Here is a 17,080-nt window from a genome sequence, read left to right as displayed (position 1 = left end):
CTCAGTCAAAGGTAATGTTAAAAGAGGTATCCAGAATCTTGGAACTAAAAAGGACTAAGCCAAAACCAACAGAATGTCATCAAGAGTCACGTGAAGTCTCACCAGAGGGATTATTACAAAGGAAAACAGCAAAATGGACACAAATTGTGGTACCAAGACCGTACAGAACACTAATTTACAAGTACTTACACACTGAAATGGCCCATCTAGGAACAGAAAGAGTACGGAACGAGAAAGCTTTTATTGGCCGCGCATGCAACATGACATTGAATACTTTCTCACTAAAGTGTGTAAGTGTATCAAACAAAATAAACCCAGTGTAATAACTAGGGCCCCGATGCAACATGTACGGGCTGCAGCTCCTTTTGAGATGATTTCAATTGACTCTGTGCAACATTCTCACTGCACCTAACATCATTACTAAACTTTAGACATACGAGCTACCACACCCAGTCTCAGGGAGGGTTAACTCTGGGAATTCCCCTGGTATCTACTGAGTTAGGTAAATCGGCTTTAGGTTGTCTCGCACCTTATTTGTGGAACAATCTTAATAATAATAATAATAATAATAATAATCTTCAAAATAAAATCTTACATTTGATGTTCTGGTGCCTCTAGGGCCTTTCGGAAAGCTGACTGAGGACTTTATTACTGATGAATGTGTTTGTTTTTTATGACCGTGTTTTTCTTACTGCTTGCATTTTGTATTTATATTTTGATGTGTGTATTTTGTGTAATTTATGTCATTGAGGGCTCTTTGGTAAAAGAGACCTTGATCTCAGTATGACTCCCTGATAAAATAAAGCTTGAATAAAATCAATCTTGTTCACTCTCTGTGGAGGGAATGGCTGCTGAGGGGTTTTCTGGTTTCATTGTGAGACAGAGGGGGTTACTGGGACGGAACAAATGAGAATAATGTCACAGAGCATTGCTGTATACACACTGGGCATTCTTCTACAGGGGCTAAACAGATCCCACATTCTTTGCCTCCTTCCACTGTGTCAAAAGTATTATTTATCAGGAGTGAGAAAGTGGTGGTTCTGCATTCCTAGTTGGACACACATTAGGGAAATGCACTTCTCCTTATTCTTCTTCTTTCAACACATTTTACCATGTCCAAAGAAAGTCAGTCTGTACTGAAACAGATTTTTATCTGAGACTGATTTTTATCTCCAATCCACTCCCTAATGTTTTTCACTCTCTTTCGCTGTCCCCCTCTTTTGTTATTTCTGTCCCTACCCCTCCCTTTACTCTTCTCTCTCACACACTCACTTTCTTCTCCTCCCTCTGCAATGGGTATCTGTATAGCACAACGTTGCTATATGACAATAGGGCAGTATAAACAGGTAGATGTTGTACTTGATGCCTGTAATCTGTGTCTGATTGTGTTAAGAAATCAAAAGGGCCACTTCCCTCAAGCCCTGACATGTTGACATATCCGTATCCAGGCTACACCTTCACTGTAGCAATAGAAACAGAAGTTGAAGGAAAGTAGAGTGAGGGTGCAGCCTTTTCTGACATCACACAATTACATCATCACACATAAGATGTTTTTGTCCTATTCATGTCCCTCAGTGTTCAGGAAAAACAAGTTGTTAGACATTCTGTCTTTTTCTCTCTTCTTCTTTTTCTCACTCTGTCATATCCTCTTCTCACTGGCAGTCCGTTTTTGATGTCTGAGTGAGATTGTGAGCTCCTCTTCCATTCTGTCTCTATAACTCTCCTCTCTTGTTGGTTTGCTGTTTTGGTGGTGGTGAACCCTGTGTTAGACCATGGGAGATCCAATAGCTTTCTCCGTCCTAAACAAGAGACTGAGACCACAGTTCACTGCCATGGAACGCCTCTGCTACTCCCTGGACACACTGGAAGATGGACCACAGCGGCCTGGCACGGTCAGGGGTGGTTCAACCACACGGTCTACAATACTGAGGGATGTATCACAAACACAGGACGATTCAAGCTCGACCACTACAAAACCAGAGCAGGAGGATGTGGTAACAGAAGGGTTGATTTCCCTGGCTGAAGAGGGGGACATCGGTCCTGAACCGTTGGCCATGTCTATGATCAAGGATTGTTCCATGCTGTTCCTGACAGTAGAAGATGCTGGTCCTGATGGGTCTGGTGAGCTGGCCGTGGTCAGGGACAGTTTGACTGTAGCGAGTGACGGTCCAGATGGTTTGACCGTGGTCATTGAGGGAGACGGAGACGGTTCTGATGCGGTCAGTGAAGATAGGAGCACGTCCAGACGGAGCTACATGGATGGAATGTTACCCGACCTCATCAGGAGTGGACGGCCGCTCAACAGACGCAGGACACTAGGGCCAGTCTCAGACACGGTGAGAGAGAGAGAGAGAGAGAGAGAGAGAGAGAGAGAGAGAGAGAGAGAGAGAGAGAGAGAGAGAGAGAGAGAGAGAGAGAGAGAACAAAAAGGAGAGATTATGTTTGTGTGTGCTGTGAGGCCAGAAATGTGCATTCAATGTCATTCGATGCAGTAAATGTTATGGAATTAAAATATCTTGCACCAGGACACATCTTGCACTAGAATACAATGCACCTCATTCAGTACCAGCGTGCAATGCTGTGTGATGCGGTGCAATATAATGTTATCAGCTCATGGAGACAGGTTTGATTTGTGGCTGTGTATGGTTGCTAAAGGAGATATGTGGGAATATTGTTGTCTCTCTTTGAGCCCTTATCGAATCAAAATCAAATCAAAATATTAGTCACATGCGCCGAATACAACAGGTGTAGTGAAATGCTTACTTACAAGCCCTTAACCAACAATGCAGTTTTAAGAAAAATACCCCCCCAAAATAAGAGCAGCAATAAAATAACAATAGCGAGGCTATATACAGGGTGTACCGGTGCAGCGTCAATGTGCAGGGGCACCGTTTAGTGGAGGTAATTGTAGTAATATGTACATGTAGGTAGAGTAATTAAAGTGACTATGCATAGATAATAACAGAGAGTAGCAGCTGCGTAAAAGAGGGGTTGGGGCAATGCAAATAGTCTGGGTATCCATTTGATTAGCTGTTCAGGAGTCTTATGGCTTGGGGGTAGAAGCTGTTTAGAAGCCTCTTGGACCTAGACTTGGCGCTCCGGTTCCGCTTGCCATGTGGTAGCTGAGGGAACGGTCTATGACTAGGGTGGCTGGAGGTTTTGACAATATTCAGGGCCATCCTCTGACACCGTCTGGTATAGAGGTCCTGAATGGCAGGTAACTTGGCCCCAGTAATGTACTGGGCCGTACGCACTACCCTCTGTCGTGCCTTCCAGTCAGAGCAGTTACCATACCAGGCAGTGATGCAACCTGTCAGGAGTGAGGCCCCTGGTGTGTGTGCATGTATATATACAGTACCAATCAAAAGTTTGGACACATCTACTCTTTCAAGGGTAAAAAAATGTATATTGTCGAATAATATTGAAGACATCAAAACTATGAAAAAAGATCATGGAGTAACCAAGAAAGTGTTAAACAAATCACACTCTTGGCATTCTCTCAACCAGCTTCATGAGGAATGCTTTTCCAACTGTCTTGAAGGAGTTCCCACATATGCTGTGCACCTGTTGGCTGCTTTTCCTTCACTCTGCGGTCCAAATCATCCCAAACCATCTTAATTGGGTTGAGGTTGGGTGATTGTGGAGGCCAGGTCATCTGATGCAGCACTCCATCACTCTTCTTCTTGGTCAAATAGCCCTTACACAGCCTTTAGTTGAGTTGGGTCATTGTCCTGCTGAAAAAAATGAATGATAGTCCCACTAAGCACAAACCAGATGGGATGGTGTATCCATGCAGAATCCTTTGGTAACCATGCTGGTTAATTGTGCCTTGAATTCTAAATAAATCACAGACAGTGTCACCAGCAAAGCACCCCCACACCATCACACCTCCTCCTCCATGCTTCACGTTGAGAACCACACATCCGGAGATAATCCGTTCATCTACTCCGAGTCTCACAAAGACATGACGGTTGGAACCAAAAATCTCAGATTTGTACTCATCAGATCAAGGGACAAATTTCCACCAGTCGAATGTCCATTGCTTGTGTTACTTGAAACCATTCAAGTTTATTCTTCTTATTGCTGTCCTTCAGTTTTGGTTTCTTTGCAGCAATCCGGCCATGTTGGCCTGATTCATGCAGTCTCCTCTGAACAGTTGATGTTGAGATGTGTCTGTTACTTAAACTCTGTGAAGCATTTATTTGGGCTGCAAAGAAGGCTGGAAAGGGGCTTCTGAGGCTGGAAACTCTAATGAACTGCAGCAGAGGTAACTCTGGGTCTACCTTTCCTGTGGCGGTTCTTATGAGAGCCATTTTCATCATAGCGCTTGATGGTTCTTGCGTCTGCACTTGAAGAAACTTTCCAAGTTTTCCGCATTGACTGACCTTCATGTCTTGAAGTAATGATATATAATTTCTCTTTGCTTATTTGAGCTGTTCTTGCTGTAATATGGCCTTAATCATATACCAAATAATGCTATCTTCTGTATACCACCCCTACCTTGTCAAAACACAACTGATTGGGTCAAACGCATAAAGAAGGAATGAAATTCCACAAATGAACTTTTACCAAGGCTGACCTGTTAATTGAAATGCATTCCAAGTGGCAACCTCATGAAGCTAGTTGAGAGAATGCCGAGAGTGTGCAAAGCTGTCATCAAGGCAAAGGGTGGCTATTTGAAGAATCTCAAATGTAAAATATATTTTGATTTGCTTAACACTTTTTTAGTTACTACATGATTCCATATGTGTTATTTCATAGTTTTGATGTCTTTACTATTATTATACAATGTAGAACATAGTAAAAATTAAGAAAAACCCTGGAAGGAGTGTGTCCAACTTTTGACTGGTACTGTATGTGTGTATGCAAATGTGTGTGTGTGTGTGTGTGTGTGTGTGTGTGTGTGTGTGTGTGTGTGTGTGTGTGTGTGTGTGTGTGTGTGTGTGTGTGTGTGTGTGTGTGTGTGTGTGTGTGTGTGTGTGTGTGTGTGTGTGTGTGTGTGTGTGTGTGTGTGTGTGTGTGTGTGTGTGATGAGCTGTTATACGCGTATCCAGTACAACAGGATTTCTCAATCTCTGATATTTCACTCAGGAATCTGGATTAGCAGGGTTTCTTTTTACCACTGTGTCCGAGTTTTTTTAAGAGAAATGTTGTGTGCATGTGCATGTGTGTGTCTGTGTGCATCGTTAAAGGTAGTGTCTCGGAGGTGGTTTGTGCATATGTCTGTGTATGTCGAGTTGAAGTGAAAAGTTAAATTCTTGTAGGAAGTTTATTAACGTGCTTCTTTGCATATGTGCTTCTGTGTGTTTAGTTGAAGGAGGTGCGTCGGGAGGTGGAGCTATCTCGGAGGCGCAGTCTGAAGCTGAAGGCTCAGGTGGATAAACTACAGGAGAACAGAGAGGGACCGGGATGGAGTCAACACAGAGCGAAGGTAACGCGCACACACATTTCAGATACAGTCAAGCTTTCAGAGCATTCAAGCAGAACAAGATATTTCAAAGGTAATTTCAAAGGCATAAAGGCCTGGTCATACAATCATTGAAACAGAAACAAAAACAGTGTTATATATAGAGGTTGAATAACAACAAGACACACACAACAATAGGGCTTGAATGGATTATGCTGATAACTGTATGGGAAAGGAGTATGTCTCACTGCACACAAGGAATGAATCATTTTTGGTTTCTGTGGATTACATCACCTTTAGAAGTCTGTGTGTATGTTGAACTATCTTCCCCTCTTTCAATCAAATGTATTTATAAAGCCCTTCTTACATCATCTGATGTCACAAAGTGCTGTACAGAAACCCAGCTTAAAACCCCAAACAGCAAGCAATGCAGGTGTAGAAGCACAGTGGCTAGGAAAAACTCCTAGGAAGAAACCTGAAAAAGGAACCAGGCTATAAGGGGTGGCCAGTCCTCTTCTGCCTGTGCCGGGTGGAGATTATAACAGAACATGGCCATGATGTTCAAATGTTCATAGATGACCAGCAGGGTCAAATAATAATAATCACAGTGGTTGTAGAGGTTGCAACAGGTCAGCACCTTAGGAGTAAATGTCAGCTTTTCATAGCTGATCATTCAGAGTATCTCTACCGCTCCTGCTGTCTCAAGAGAGTTGAAAACAGCAGGTCTGGGACAAGGTAACATGTCCTGTGAACAGGTCAGGATTCCATAGCTGCAGGCAGAACAGTTGAAACTGGGGCAGCAGCACGACCAGGTGGACTTGGGACAGCAAGGAGTCATCAGACCAGGTAGTGCTGAGGCATGGTCCTAGGGATTAGGTCCTCTGAGAGAGAGAGAAAGAAAGAAAAAGAGAGAATTAGAGAGAGCATACTTAAATTCACACAGGACTCTGGATAAGACAGGAGAAATACTCCAGATATAACAGACTGACCCTAGCCCCTCCGACACAAACAGCAGCATAACTACTAGAGGCTGAGACAGAAGGGGTCGGTAGACACCGTGGCCCCGTCCGACGATACCCCTGGACAGGCAGGATATAACCCCACCCACTTCTCCAAAGCACAGCCCCCACACCACTAGAGGGATATCTTCAACCACCAACTTACCATCCTGAGACAAGGCCGAGCATAGCCCACAAAGTTCTCCCCCACAGCACAACCAAAGGTGAGGCGCCAAACCAGACAGGAAGATCACGTCAGTGACTCGACCCACTTAAGTGACACACCCCTCCTAGGGATTTTTTTATTTATTTCACCTTTATTTAACCAGGTAGGCCAGTTGAGAACAAGTTGTCATTTACAACTGCGACCTGGCCAAGATGAAGCAAAGCAGTGCGACAATAAACAACAACAAAGAGTGGGATAAACAAAAATACAGTCAATAACACAATAGAAAAATCTATATACAATGTGTGCAAATGGACCTCCCTTATCTTACCTCATTTGCACACACTGCATATAGAATTTTTCTACTGTATTATTGACTCTATGTTGCTTTGTTTTTCTTGGCCAGGTCGCAGTTGTAAATGAGAACTTGTTCTCAACTAGCCTAGCTGGTTAAATAAAAGGTGAAATAAAATAAAAAATATTTTTAAAAAACATCACCAAGAGGTAAAATATATAGTGAAAACAATAGTGGTCATAAAATCATTTTATAGCACGGCTTTTGATGATCATTGGTTGGGGTCTGAGCAGATTATTTGTTGCGATTGAAAAGTAATAAAATGGTGGTCCGATAGTTCAGGATTATGAGGAAAAACATTAAGATCCACCACATTTATTCCACGGGACAAAACAAGATACGGAGTATGACTGTGGCAGTGAGTAGGTCCAGAAACATGTTGGTGATGGCTCTGAAAGCCTTTTGGAGTGGGTCTGTGGACTTTTCCAAGTGAATATTAAAGTCACCAAAAATTTGAATATTATCTGCCATGACTACAAGGTCTGATAGGAATTCAGGGAACTCAGCACAAAACGCTGTATATGGCCCAGGAGGCCTGTAGGCTGCATAGATTTCATGACTAGAAGCTCAAAAGACAAAAAAAAGTATATATTTTTTTTGTAAATTGAAATTTGCTATAGTAAATGTCAGCAACACCTCCGCCTTTGCGAGATGTGTGGGGGATATGGACATTAGTGTAACCAGGAGGAAAGGCCTCATTTAGCACAGTATATTCATCAGGCTTAAGCCATGTTTCATTCAGGCCAATTACATCAACATTATGATTAGTAATTAGTTCATTGACTAGCTGCCTTGGAAGTGAGGGATCTAAGATTAATGTAGCCCTATTTTGAGATGTGAAATATCACAATATCTTTCAATAATGGCAGGAATGGAGGAGGTCTTTATTCCAGTGAGATTGCTAAAGCGAACACCACCATGTTTAGTTTTGCCCAACCTAGATCGAGGCAGAGACACGGTCTCAATGGGGATAGCTGAGCTGACTACACTGACTGTACTAGTGGCAGACTCCACTAAGAGGCAAACAGCCTGCTGCCTGGCCTGCACACTCTCATTGTGAAACTAGTGGAGTTAGAGCGCTGTCTAAGTTCGTAGATAAGATGAGAGCACCCCTCCAGCTAGAATAGTGTCCGTCACTCCTCAACAGGCCAGGCTTGGTCCTGTTTGTGGGTGAATCTCAGAAAGAAGGCCAATTATCTACAAATTCTATCTTTTGGGAGGGGCAGAAAAAAGTTTTCAACCAGCGATTGAGTTATGAGACTCTGCTGTAGAGCTCATCACTCCCCTTAACTGAGAGGGGGCCAGAGACAATTACTCAATGCCGACACATCTTTCTATCTGACCCTTCTCTCTCACCCCCTCTCTGTACCCTCCCACCCCTCCCTCGCTACCCCTATCTCTGCAGGTTACAAAGGAGGTTCACTCCATTCTGAGGTTGTTGCTTCCTTTGACAGAGTCCAGCCCAGTAGAACCCTCTGGTCAGGAGATCAGTCTGGATACAGCACTGGTTCTGCTGCAGAATGTGGCACGCAAACTAGCATTGAACCACACAGTACAGGTGAGTCTTAACTAGCACTGAGTCACATAGCACAGGGTGAGTCTAAACTAGCTCACAAGTCTCAGCCACACAGTACAGGTGAGTCTTAACTAGCACTGAGTCACATAGCACAGGGTGAGTCTAGTCTTAACTAGCACTGAACAGGGTGAGTCTAAACTAGCTCACAAGTCTCAGCCACACAGTACAGTTGAGTCTTAACTAGCACTGAGTCACATAGCACAGGGTGAGTCTAAACTAGAGCTCAGACTATATTTTGAGGAGTTACCAGAAACCACCTGACCAAATAATTGATTGTCTCAGTTCCAAAATACATTTGTTCAGTACAGTTGAGTCTTGCGCTCATACAATCATACCTCCCAGGGGAGTTTAAATCGCATCAGAATATATCAGCAAACAATTTAGGCAGAAGAACCATCGATACCAAGAAACCAGTGGTGGCTGCTCAGAGGAAGGGGAGGACCGTCCCCCTCAGTGAATTTCATAAAAATGGTAAAACATTAAAAAAGTTATCCTTTTTAGATAAAGCTATACTAAATATGTTCACATCACCAAATAATTGATAAAAACACACTGTTTTGCAATGAAGGTCTACAGTAGTCTCAACAGCTAGAACCATGGTGTAGCCGGAGGACAGTTAGCTCCTCCTCTGGGTACATTGACTTCAATCCAAAACCAATGAAGGCTCGTGGTTCTCACCCTCTTCTATCGATTTACACAGTAATTATTACATCTTCCAGAGTATGTCCTCCAACCGATCAAGTAACATTTGATTTGGAATACAACAGGTGTGTATACCTTACAAGCACTTAACCAACAAGAAAATACCTAAAAACAAAACGTATGAGAGCTCTTGCAGCATGAACTGACATGTTGTCCACCCAATCAAAGGATCAAATAATAAATATACTGTAGTACTGAAAGCATAAGCTACAGCTAGCTAGGACAGCATTGCATAAAATGTGGTGAGTAGTTGACTCTAAGAGATATTAAGACAATAGTTGAAGAGTTTTGAACAAATTAATTTCTTAAAAAATAAAGGAGAAGTAAGAGCGCGCGAGAGAGTCATTTTGTTTCAGTTTTACAAATGCAGCTTTCTAGTGAATAAGCCTACGTTAACTAGCTGACTATGACAAGCCAACACATCACTGGAACTCTTCCACGTCAACGTAACCTTCGGTTTTATTCATTTATGGCCACCGGGGCTTGTTATGACAAATAATGTTCCCCAGCCAAATAGTACCCCCCTCTGATTGACAATGGGATTCGATAAACTATTATCGTCCGTTGCTATATCAACGGTTTGATGACCTAATGATTGGACGTTTGGAGATCATTACAGCGTAAAATACGTTCTTTTCATCATCGCTATGCGAACAAGGCTGATTTCCGCGACAATGTCGCTGTTTAAACAAGTTATGTTTAGCCAATACATTTAAAACTTATTTTTGGGTACCTTCCTAACGTAATAACACGAAATCCATGTCTTAAACATTGCTACATTTCGGAAATGGCAAAAACAACGTGTAATCTGCGTGACACATTAAAGTTATTTACTTTACACATCAGGAAAAAAGGTCATTTCCACTCCATTCATATGCAAATCCGTTTGATTCATACACTGGCTTGTCTGGCTGTCATGTTTATATTTTAACCTTCCCTTATCTACACTAAAATAATATGATTTCAGTAATCCTCAATTATGATAAAAATATAATAATAACAAAAAATATATATATATATATGTAAAAAAATAAATATATATATATATATCTCGCATAGCTCATTAGTACACCCTTGTGGTTGAATATATATGTAACTTTTGCAGGTCCTATGATACAACAATGAATAATGTGGAACAAATAAATACCACCAAAGGATACCTTACAACTTACATTTACATTTACATTTAAGTCATTTAGCAGACGCTCTTATCCAGAGCGACTTACATATAATGAACACCTTGTGAAACAGCTGTGAAAATCAACCTGGCATTATTTAAGATTTTAATACATAAACCTACATCGTTTTTGGTACAGTTGTGTCATTCATTTATTTTCACAGATTTGTTGTGCACTCACATGGCAATGATAGACTAAAATACTAAATTCTGGTGTGTGGAATGTAGAGGAGGTGGTTGCTGTGTGGGTGGGAGGTTCTGCCTGTCACTTGTTCTCAACAGGCAGCCAGTCTCAGAAGGGGGTCTTGAAGAGGAAGACTGCAAAGTCCAGGCAATGCTGCCTTCTTTGTTCTGAGTGTTTGCAGTGCTAGTGTTTTTAGTTAGTCTGTGCATCTCACATATTATGTGCCCAGTATGATAGAGCAAGAAAACCTTCTTAGCAGATAATGACAACAACAGTAGCTGTAGATGATGTAATGAAAAAAGGACACTTACTGATCATGTGCCATGGTGAAAAAACTTTGATGGGCTTCAACTCCGGCGCCACAGTCTTTGCTCTCTCAAACTTCTGGCAGGCTAGACAGGGTACTGACCTTTAAGCAAAAAGTGACAAATTGAAACATTGTGTGCTCTCTGATATGACATTCATTGAAATCATAATAATTTCTGATATAATAGAATGTGATTGATAAACAAAAGGTTATTTCACTTGCCCAGCTGTCCACCTCCTTGACAATTCCCCGTCAGAAGAAGCGTAGGTTGATTGATTTTGGCAATCATGCGCTTCACTCTGAAATGGCCACCATGCATCTCGGTCAGCACGGTCAGAGTGGCCTCCTTCTCCTCTTTAGTAAAAATCACCCTCCTGTGTTGCTGGCCATCCTTCCCCCGTAGGTATATGTGATTGCCTAACAAGTTTGAAGAGAAGAGTTGTTGAAATACTCAAGTCTAAGTACATTTGCACTGCTGTCTTTCTCTCTGTCTTCCACTCTCTTTACACCTCTCTCTCCCGCTTTCATCCTTTCTCCCCCCCCCCCCCCATTGTCTGTCTAGAGAAGATACCTAGTCATGGGCATTTGGAATTAATTGCTTACACCTATTCATTTGATTGATCAGGTTTAACTTATAGCTAGACACCTCAATATGACAGACATATAACTATATAAGTGGAGGCTGCTGAGGGGGAGGACGGCTCATAATAATGGCTGGATTGGAGTCAATTGAATGGTATCAACCACATGGAAACCACATGTTTGATACCATTCCATTTAAGACATTATTATGAGCCATCCTCCCCTCAGCAGCCTCCACTGAACTATATGTATAGCTAGCAACTAGCTAACGGTAGATGGAATATGGTTGTCCATACGAAATCCGTCCAGTTATCTAATATAAGTGAACTGCTTAACGTTACCCTGAATTGTGAATTTCTCTGCATGTTGCACCTCTTGCTGAGATCAGTGCTGTCTTCATAGTACTTTGCCTGGTTGGAAAGATAAAAGAAAATCTCCTCAAGGGATGCCATTGAAGTGCAACTACATACAAACAGAAAGCTGCAATAACAGTTACAGTAGCTTGCAAGCTAGCTAGCTAATGTTAGCTAATGTTAGCTAAATAAAACTGTCTGGCTAGCTAGCTGGCTAATGTAGCTGGCTAGCTGACTAGGCAGGCTGAGGTATATAAGTACAGTAGCTAGCAAAGTCAATCTAAAAACAGCTTAAAATATTAATTCCTATATAACAATATTTGCTTATATAAAGACAAATACATGGTAAACAAAGTGTTTTCTTTTCAGTCTTTTGGTGTCGTCTGAAGCAGCAGGTAGTCAGCAGCTCGTCACCGTCAAAAATACCGTCCTTGGAGAACTATTCTGAGCTAATAATTTTGTTCGGACTGAGCGAGCATTTATGCAGTGAAATAGAACTAGAACTGCCCGGACCCTCCTTCCTTCGCGACCACTATGAGGCAAAATAGAACCAAGCAACCAGCATAGCAGTGGACTCTTGGTTCATTACGTAATCTGGTCAAAATGTTTCAAGTTCTAGTAACAGCCCAAGCAACAGAAGCTTGAATTTATCGAATTCTATTGTGACGCAGAGGGGACACAATTTGGCTGGAGGACACTATTTGAGAGTGTTACTGCTAAACTGCTTACTGACTATAGACTGTAACATTACTACATAATTGTAGTGGGTTTATTAACACGTTAGTTATATTAGCTATGTTGACTATGACGTTACTTTAGCTAATATGGTAACGACGATGTAGGCTGTGTGTAGCGGTTATGATATGATTTGCTGATTTTGTTGAAAAAAAACATTTCTTAAACAAGAGCAAACAGAATGAAACTGGGATAAACATAGCTGCATCTGCACTCGTTTACAACTGTTGGAATAATGATTACAACCCTAGATAGATGCAGGCAAGAGTGTGCAAGGTGGTCCTGAATGTGTCACTTCAAATGTTTCTCTCGACCTGTGTGTATCTACGTTGTAAACTTTTATTCATAGGTTAGGTTGTAGCAACCTCATGATGGGCATAGGGAAAATTGGAGTATCATGTAGTAACCTAAACCATTCAATGTTATATTGAACTGGGTGAATGGAATATGAATGACAGTCATCACATTTGCTGTAATAGAAATAAAGCCATGCTCAAGAAATGAATAAATTGTCCTCCATTGTCTTAAAAGGCACCGACCTCCACTGCAAAAACCAAATTTTATCTCAATGACCGTATGAATGTCAATTAAACAAACTTCCTTTCTTTCCCTACCACTCTTTCTATTTGGTTTAACAAGGATTCCAAGTCCGGGGGTCGTAGAGAAAATGATGTGGATGGCAGTGCTGTTCTACAACAGGCACTACAGGACAGAGACGATGCCTTGGAGAAGTGAGTGTACACATACACACGGATGTGCATGCAGACACACATGGCTCACACACCACAGCAAAGAGAGTTGTCAACACTGCTCGTCTAAAAGAGGGATCTGCATCTTTCCAGTAGAGGATTGAGACGTTGATGTTTTTGTTTTTTTCCACTTCCTGTTGAACAGGAAGAAGGCCATGGAGGCGGAGCTTCTTCGCAGTAAGACAGAGATGATGTTACTTAACAACCAGCTGCTGGAGGCCGTGCAGAAAAGACTGGAGCTCGCTTTGGAAGTAGAGGACTGGAAGGTACTTAGAGAGAGAGAGTGGGAGGGAAAGGGAGAGGGAGGTACTGAGAGAGATGGAGGGAGAGAGGGAGGGAGATGGACGAGGGAAGAGGGGAAATAATGAGTAAGGAGGGGAGAGGGGGAGGAGAAGCACGAGGGGAGGAAGGGAAGGCAGAGAGCAGAAGAGCCAGAGAGGGGATGGAGTTCTGGGTATCGTACTGTAGATAGAGTGGATATACTGTAGAGTGAAGAGGAAAGATGAGAGAGATAGTTGAAAGAAAAAGGTGAAAGAGCGCTTGAGTAATGTGAGCAGAGAGAGAATATATAGAGAGAGTAGAGAGAGAGAGTCGCAGTCTATGGGAAGGGAAAAAGGGATATGTCTGAGACATACAGTACGAACATGTTACTGTGGAAAACAAGCTCTGACTAATCAGGGGAAAATAGCAAATTACCCAAGGTTTAACACCAGTGTTGGGGAGTGGTGAACTACATTTAGTTCAACAAGTAATTTCATACGATTTTATAATTCTAATATTAGTGTTATCAGTGGTTAATAACTTTTTTGCCATGTAGTGGTGTAGCTAAATACTGGAATTAGAACTTTATTTTTTGCAAAAAAAAATATGGGTGAACTAGGCAAGAATGTCCTTTCTCTTTTGGCATCTCACTTGAAACACTTTTTGTGTGCCTATTTCTCACTTTTTGAGTTCAGTAGGCTAAATTACATTCTGATGACATTGACTTATTTTAGTGTGACGTAATTAATGGGTAGCTTGGTAAATATGGTATATTTTCAGAGTAGCTTCCCCAACACACACACACACACACACACACACACACACACACACACACACACACACACACACACACACACACACACACACACACACACACACACACACACACACACACACACACACACACACACACACACACACACACACACACACACACACGAGGGAAGCGGCTGCTTCAACAACCCTCCGACTCTAGTCCATCCCTTCTTCAGTCGGGAGTTGCACATATGTGTCAAGGCAGCAGCAACACAGGTTGTTTAGACTCTAGGTTAGATGATTATGAATATTATATTATGAAGTTATTATTTAAGAATTCAAGAGCATTGAAGATAAAGCACCTGTCCCTGTGCACGGTCCTGCATGGGTATGAAATACACGTACATTATTTACACGGTGTAGTGCATCCAGCTGGTACATATCACCAGCTGGTGTCCTAGCATGACACTGTAGTAATAGAGCCTGGGGCCTCAGGGGCCATCTGGTGAGAGACCAGCTCCCTCTAGTGGTGCAATAGAACATGATATTATATTACCCTCTTGGGGACAGTAGACCACTGATCTAGCAACAGCGACCTTATTCTTTCTATTGATCATAACCATTAATGAATTAGGGGACAGAGCTGATTCTAGGTCAGAGTCAGAATAAACTAAAAAGACAAGTAGTCAGATTATATACCAAGTTGTACCAAGTTTGGTGTTTAAGGGGTAGAAGTTGCAGCGTTGGGCAAAAAAAGAAAAACAATATAAATACAATTACAATACTGGAATACCATGATGAGATGAATAAAAATGTCCCTTTATCAGGACGATGTCCAGATGATCCTCCAGCAACAGCTCCGGAGCCAGCAACAACAGGCAGCAGAACAAGCCCAGAGGAAGCCGTCCCGTCTGGGGCTGCTGAGGAGGACTAACAGACCCCCCCTCCAGAGGCCAGCCTCTACCCCCTTGACCTACACCACTGGACAGGTTCCCGATAGTACCCGCGTCCCTTCCCCCTCTCCCACCCCCAAATGTACCCCTGTCACCTGGAGGGACAGGCTGAAAAGGGGGAAGGTGGGTCGTCATAGTGGCCAGGATGCAGAGCAGGCATTGCAGGCATCGCGGTCGTCCAGCGGCAGCAGACTGGAGGAGGGGTTTCATACCATAGACTTATAATAACACATCATACACAAAATCATATGCGTTTAAGGGAGGGATACAACTCATATCTATGTACTGTATTTACTGGAAGCTACTTTATCAATCTTTCTAACTGTGGATTCTCACTGGGAGAGATACATTGAGCTGATAGTTAGATACAGAGTCACAAGCAGATCCATTCTCCAATCTATTTTTCAGAGAATTCTGTCTATTGGTGCCTGGATACTACATTTGGGTTGGAGATTTTCCCTCCAACTCTAGGCATACATTTTCTATTGTAATGACAAGCAGTCATGTTGACTGTAACACGTGTCTCTGATTAAAGGGGCAATCCTTAGTTGCTAGGGCAACATACATTTTTGGACTTAGAAATGAATGATATCTACCCATTGATTCTTGAAGAATATAACATCTAAATACATATCAATGCCTAATGAGCATAGTTCAACTGTCATACTTCATCAGAACCCATAATATAAGCTTGTTTAACTCCAATGTTTGTAAACATAAATGTAAACAAACAGGGCCAATTGCAACCACTGATGGCCACTAGATTATCGCCAGCCGATCTCTCGTTAAACCATCAATGCATGCTCAAATGTATGTTGCTGTAGCAAATAAGGATTGACCCTTTAATCAGACGAAGAGATTGGAGAATGAATTTGCTTGTGACTGTGTATCTAACCAGAGGGTGAAATTGAGAGGTGGCACCACAGGTTCAAAAGTGGTGTGGCACTGGTCAGGTAAAACTCTGGGCCCTATTCGTAGGCTATGATAAAATATTATTATTATAGATAGAACAGATGAATAGGGCTGGAGTTTTTCTCGTCAGGACATGTGAATTGGAAACACTACTGGCCTAAGGTGAATCAAACCCTTTCAAACTCCTGCAAACCTTGTTATTGATCATTCTGAAGCCTTTATGTATGGCAGAGTTACATTTAGCACTATACACAGTATAATTTGTAACAAGGCAGGGTTACATTTAGCACTATACACAGTATAATTTGTAACAAGGCAGGGTTACATTTAGCACTATACACAGTATAATTTGTAACAAGGCAGGGTTACATTTAATATTATACACAGTAGAATTTGTAACAATGTTTTTTTTTAAACGTGTCAGTCATAAAACCACTAACCTTGTGTCATTGTCCTGGTCTCCATCTGGGCCACCAGAGGTTGGATCCCTGCTTCTCACTGTTGGAACTGATTGCCTGTAAAATTTATATTGTCAATCATTAAATCAACTACTTTAAACATTTTGTTATTGAAAATGATATTCCCCTTTTCATGAAGTAGATGTTATTGACTGTCACTCATTCTATTGCACTCAATTCTAACCAAACCTGCATTATCAGTTCATATCAGTAGGTGTCACTGTGCACGAAAAGACTGACGCCATGATGGCTGACTGTCTCTGTATTTGTGAAAGCTATGGTGGTGCTAGAATCCATCAATTCTATTTTTCTGCATAAGCCATCCAACTGTTCTGTTGGACAAATGTGTTATATTTGTCTCGGTAGACTGCTCTGTGGCGTAATGTCTAGGTTTTTTACTTAGGCTATAGGTTCCCCTACAGCAACTCCACCCCCCCCGTTTAGCTGAA

The 17,080-nt window shown here is 41.9% G+C and overlaps 1 protein-coding gene and 1 long non-coding RNA gene across 2 annotated transcripts; one reads left to right on the top strand and one right to left on the bottom strand.

Moving 5' to 3' along the window:
- Positions 1-1,601: 1,601 nt before the first annotated feature.
- On the top strand, positions 1,602-16,731 carry LOC123993410. Its single transcript, XM_046295527.1, has 6 exons — positions 1,602-2,336; positions 5,312-5,431; positions 8,332-8,484; positions 13,182-13,273; positions 13,437-13,557; positions 15,136-16,731. Exons 1-6 carry the CDS (start codon positions 1,773-1,775, stop codon positions 15,484-15,486), a joined length of 1,401 nt encoding a protein of 466 aa, XP_046151483.1. The 5' UTR covers positions 1,602-1,772; the 3' UTR covers positions 15,487-16,731.
- On the bottom strand, positions 11,132-13,381 carry LOC123993416. Its single transcript, XR_006831445.1, has 3 exons — positions 13,327-13,381; positions 11,796-11,864; positions 11,132-11,289 (listed from the first exon to the last, which is right to left on the bottom strand). It is a non-coding gene; the product is annotated as an uncharacterized LOC123993416 (long non-coding RNA).
- Positions 16,732-17,080: the final 349 nt, after the last annotated feature.

Source organism: Oncorhynchus gorbuscha, linkage group LG02, assembly GCF_021184085.1.
Source record: "Oncorhynchus gorbuscha isolate QuinsamMale2020 ecotype Even-year linkage group LG02, OgorEven_v1.0, whole genome shotgun sequence".
Lineage (NCBI taxonomy): Eukaryota > Metazoa > Chordata > Actinopteri > Salmoniformes > Salmonidae > Oncorhynchus > Oncorhynchus gorbuscha.
Note: the sequence above shows the minus strand (reverse complement) of the source record. Positions and strands in the feature narration are given on the sequence as shown.

Excerpts from the sequence above, each read along its gene's own strand:
- LOC123993410 (XM_046295527.1), top strand. The coding sequence starts at position 1,773 with ATGGGAGATCCAATAGCTTTCTCCGTCCTAAACAAGAGACTGAGACCA. Across the intron at positions 8,485-13,181 it reads CATTGAACCACACAGTACAG|GATTCCAAGTCCGGGGGTCG; the intron begins GTGAGTCTTAAC and ends TGGTTTAACAAG. Across the intron at positions 13,274-13,436 it reads AGAGACGATGCCTTGGAGAA|GAAGAAGGCCATGGAGGCGG; the intron begins GTGAGTGTACAC and ends CCTGTTGAACAG.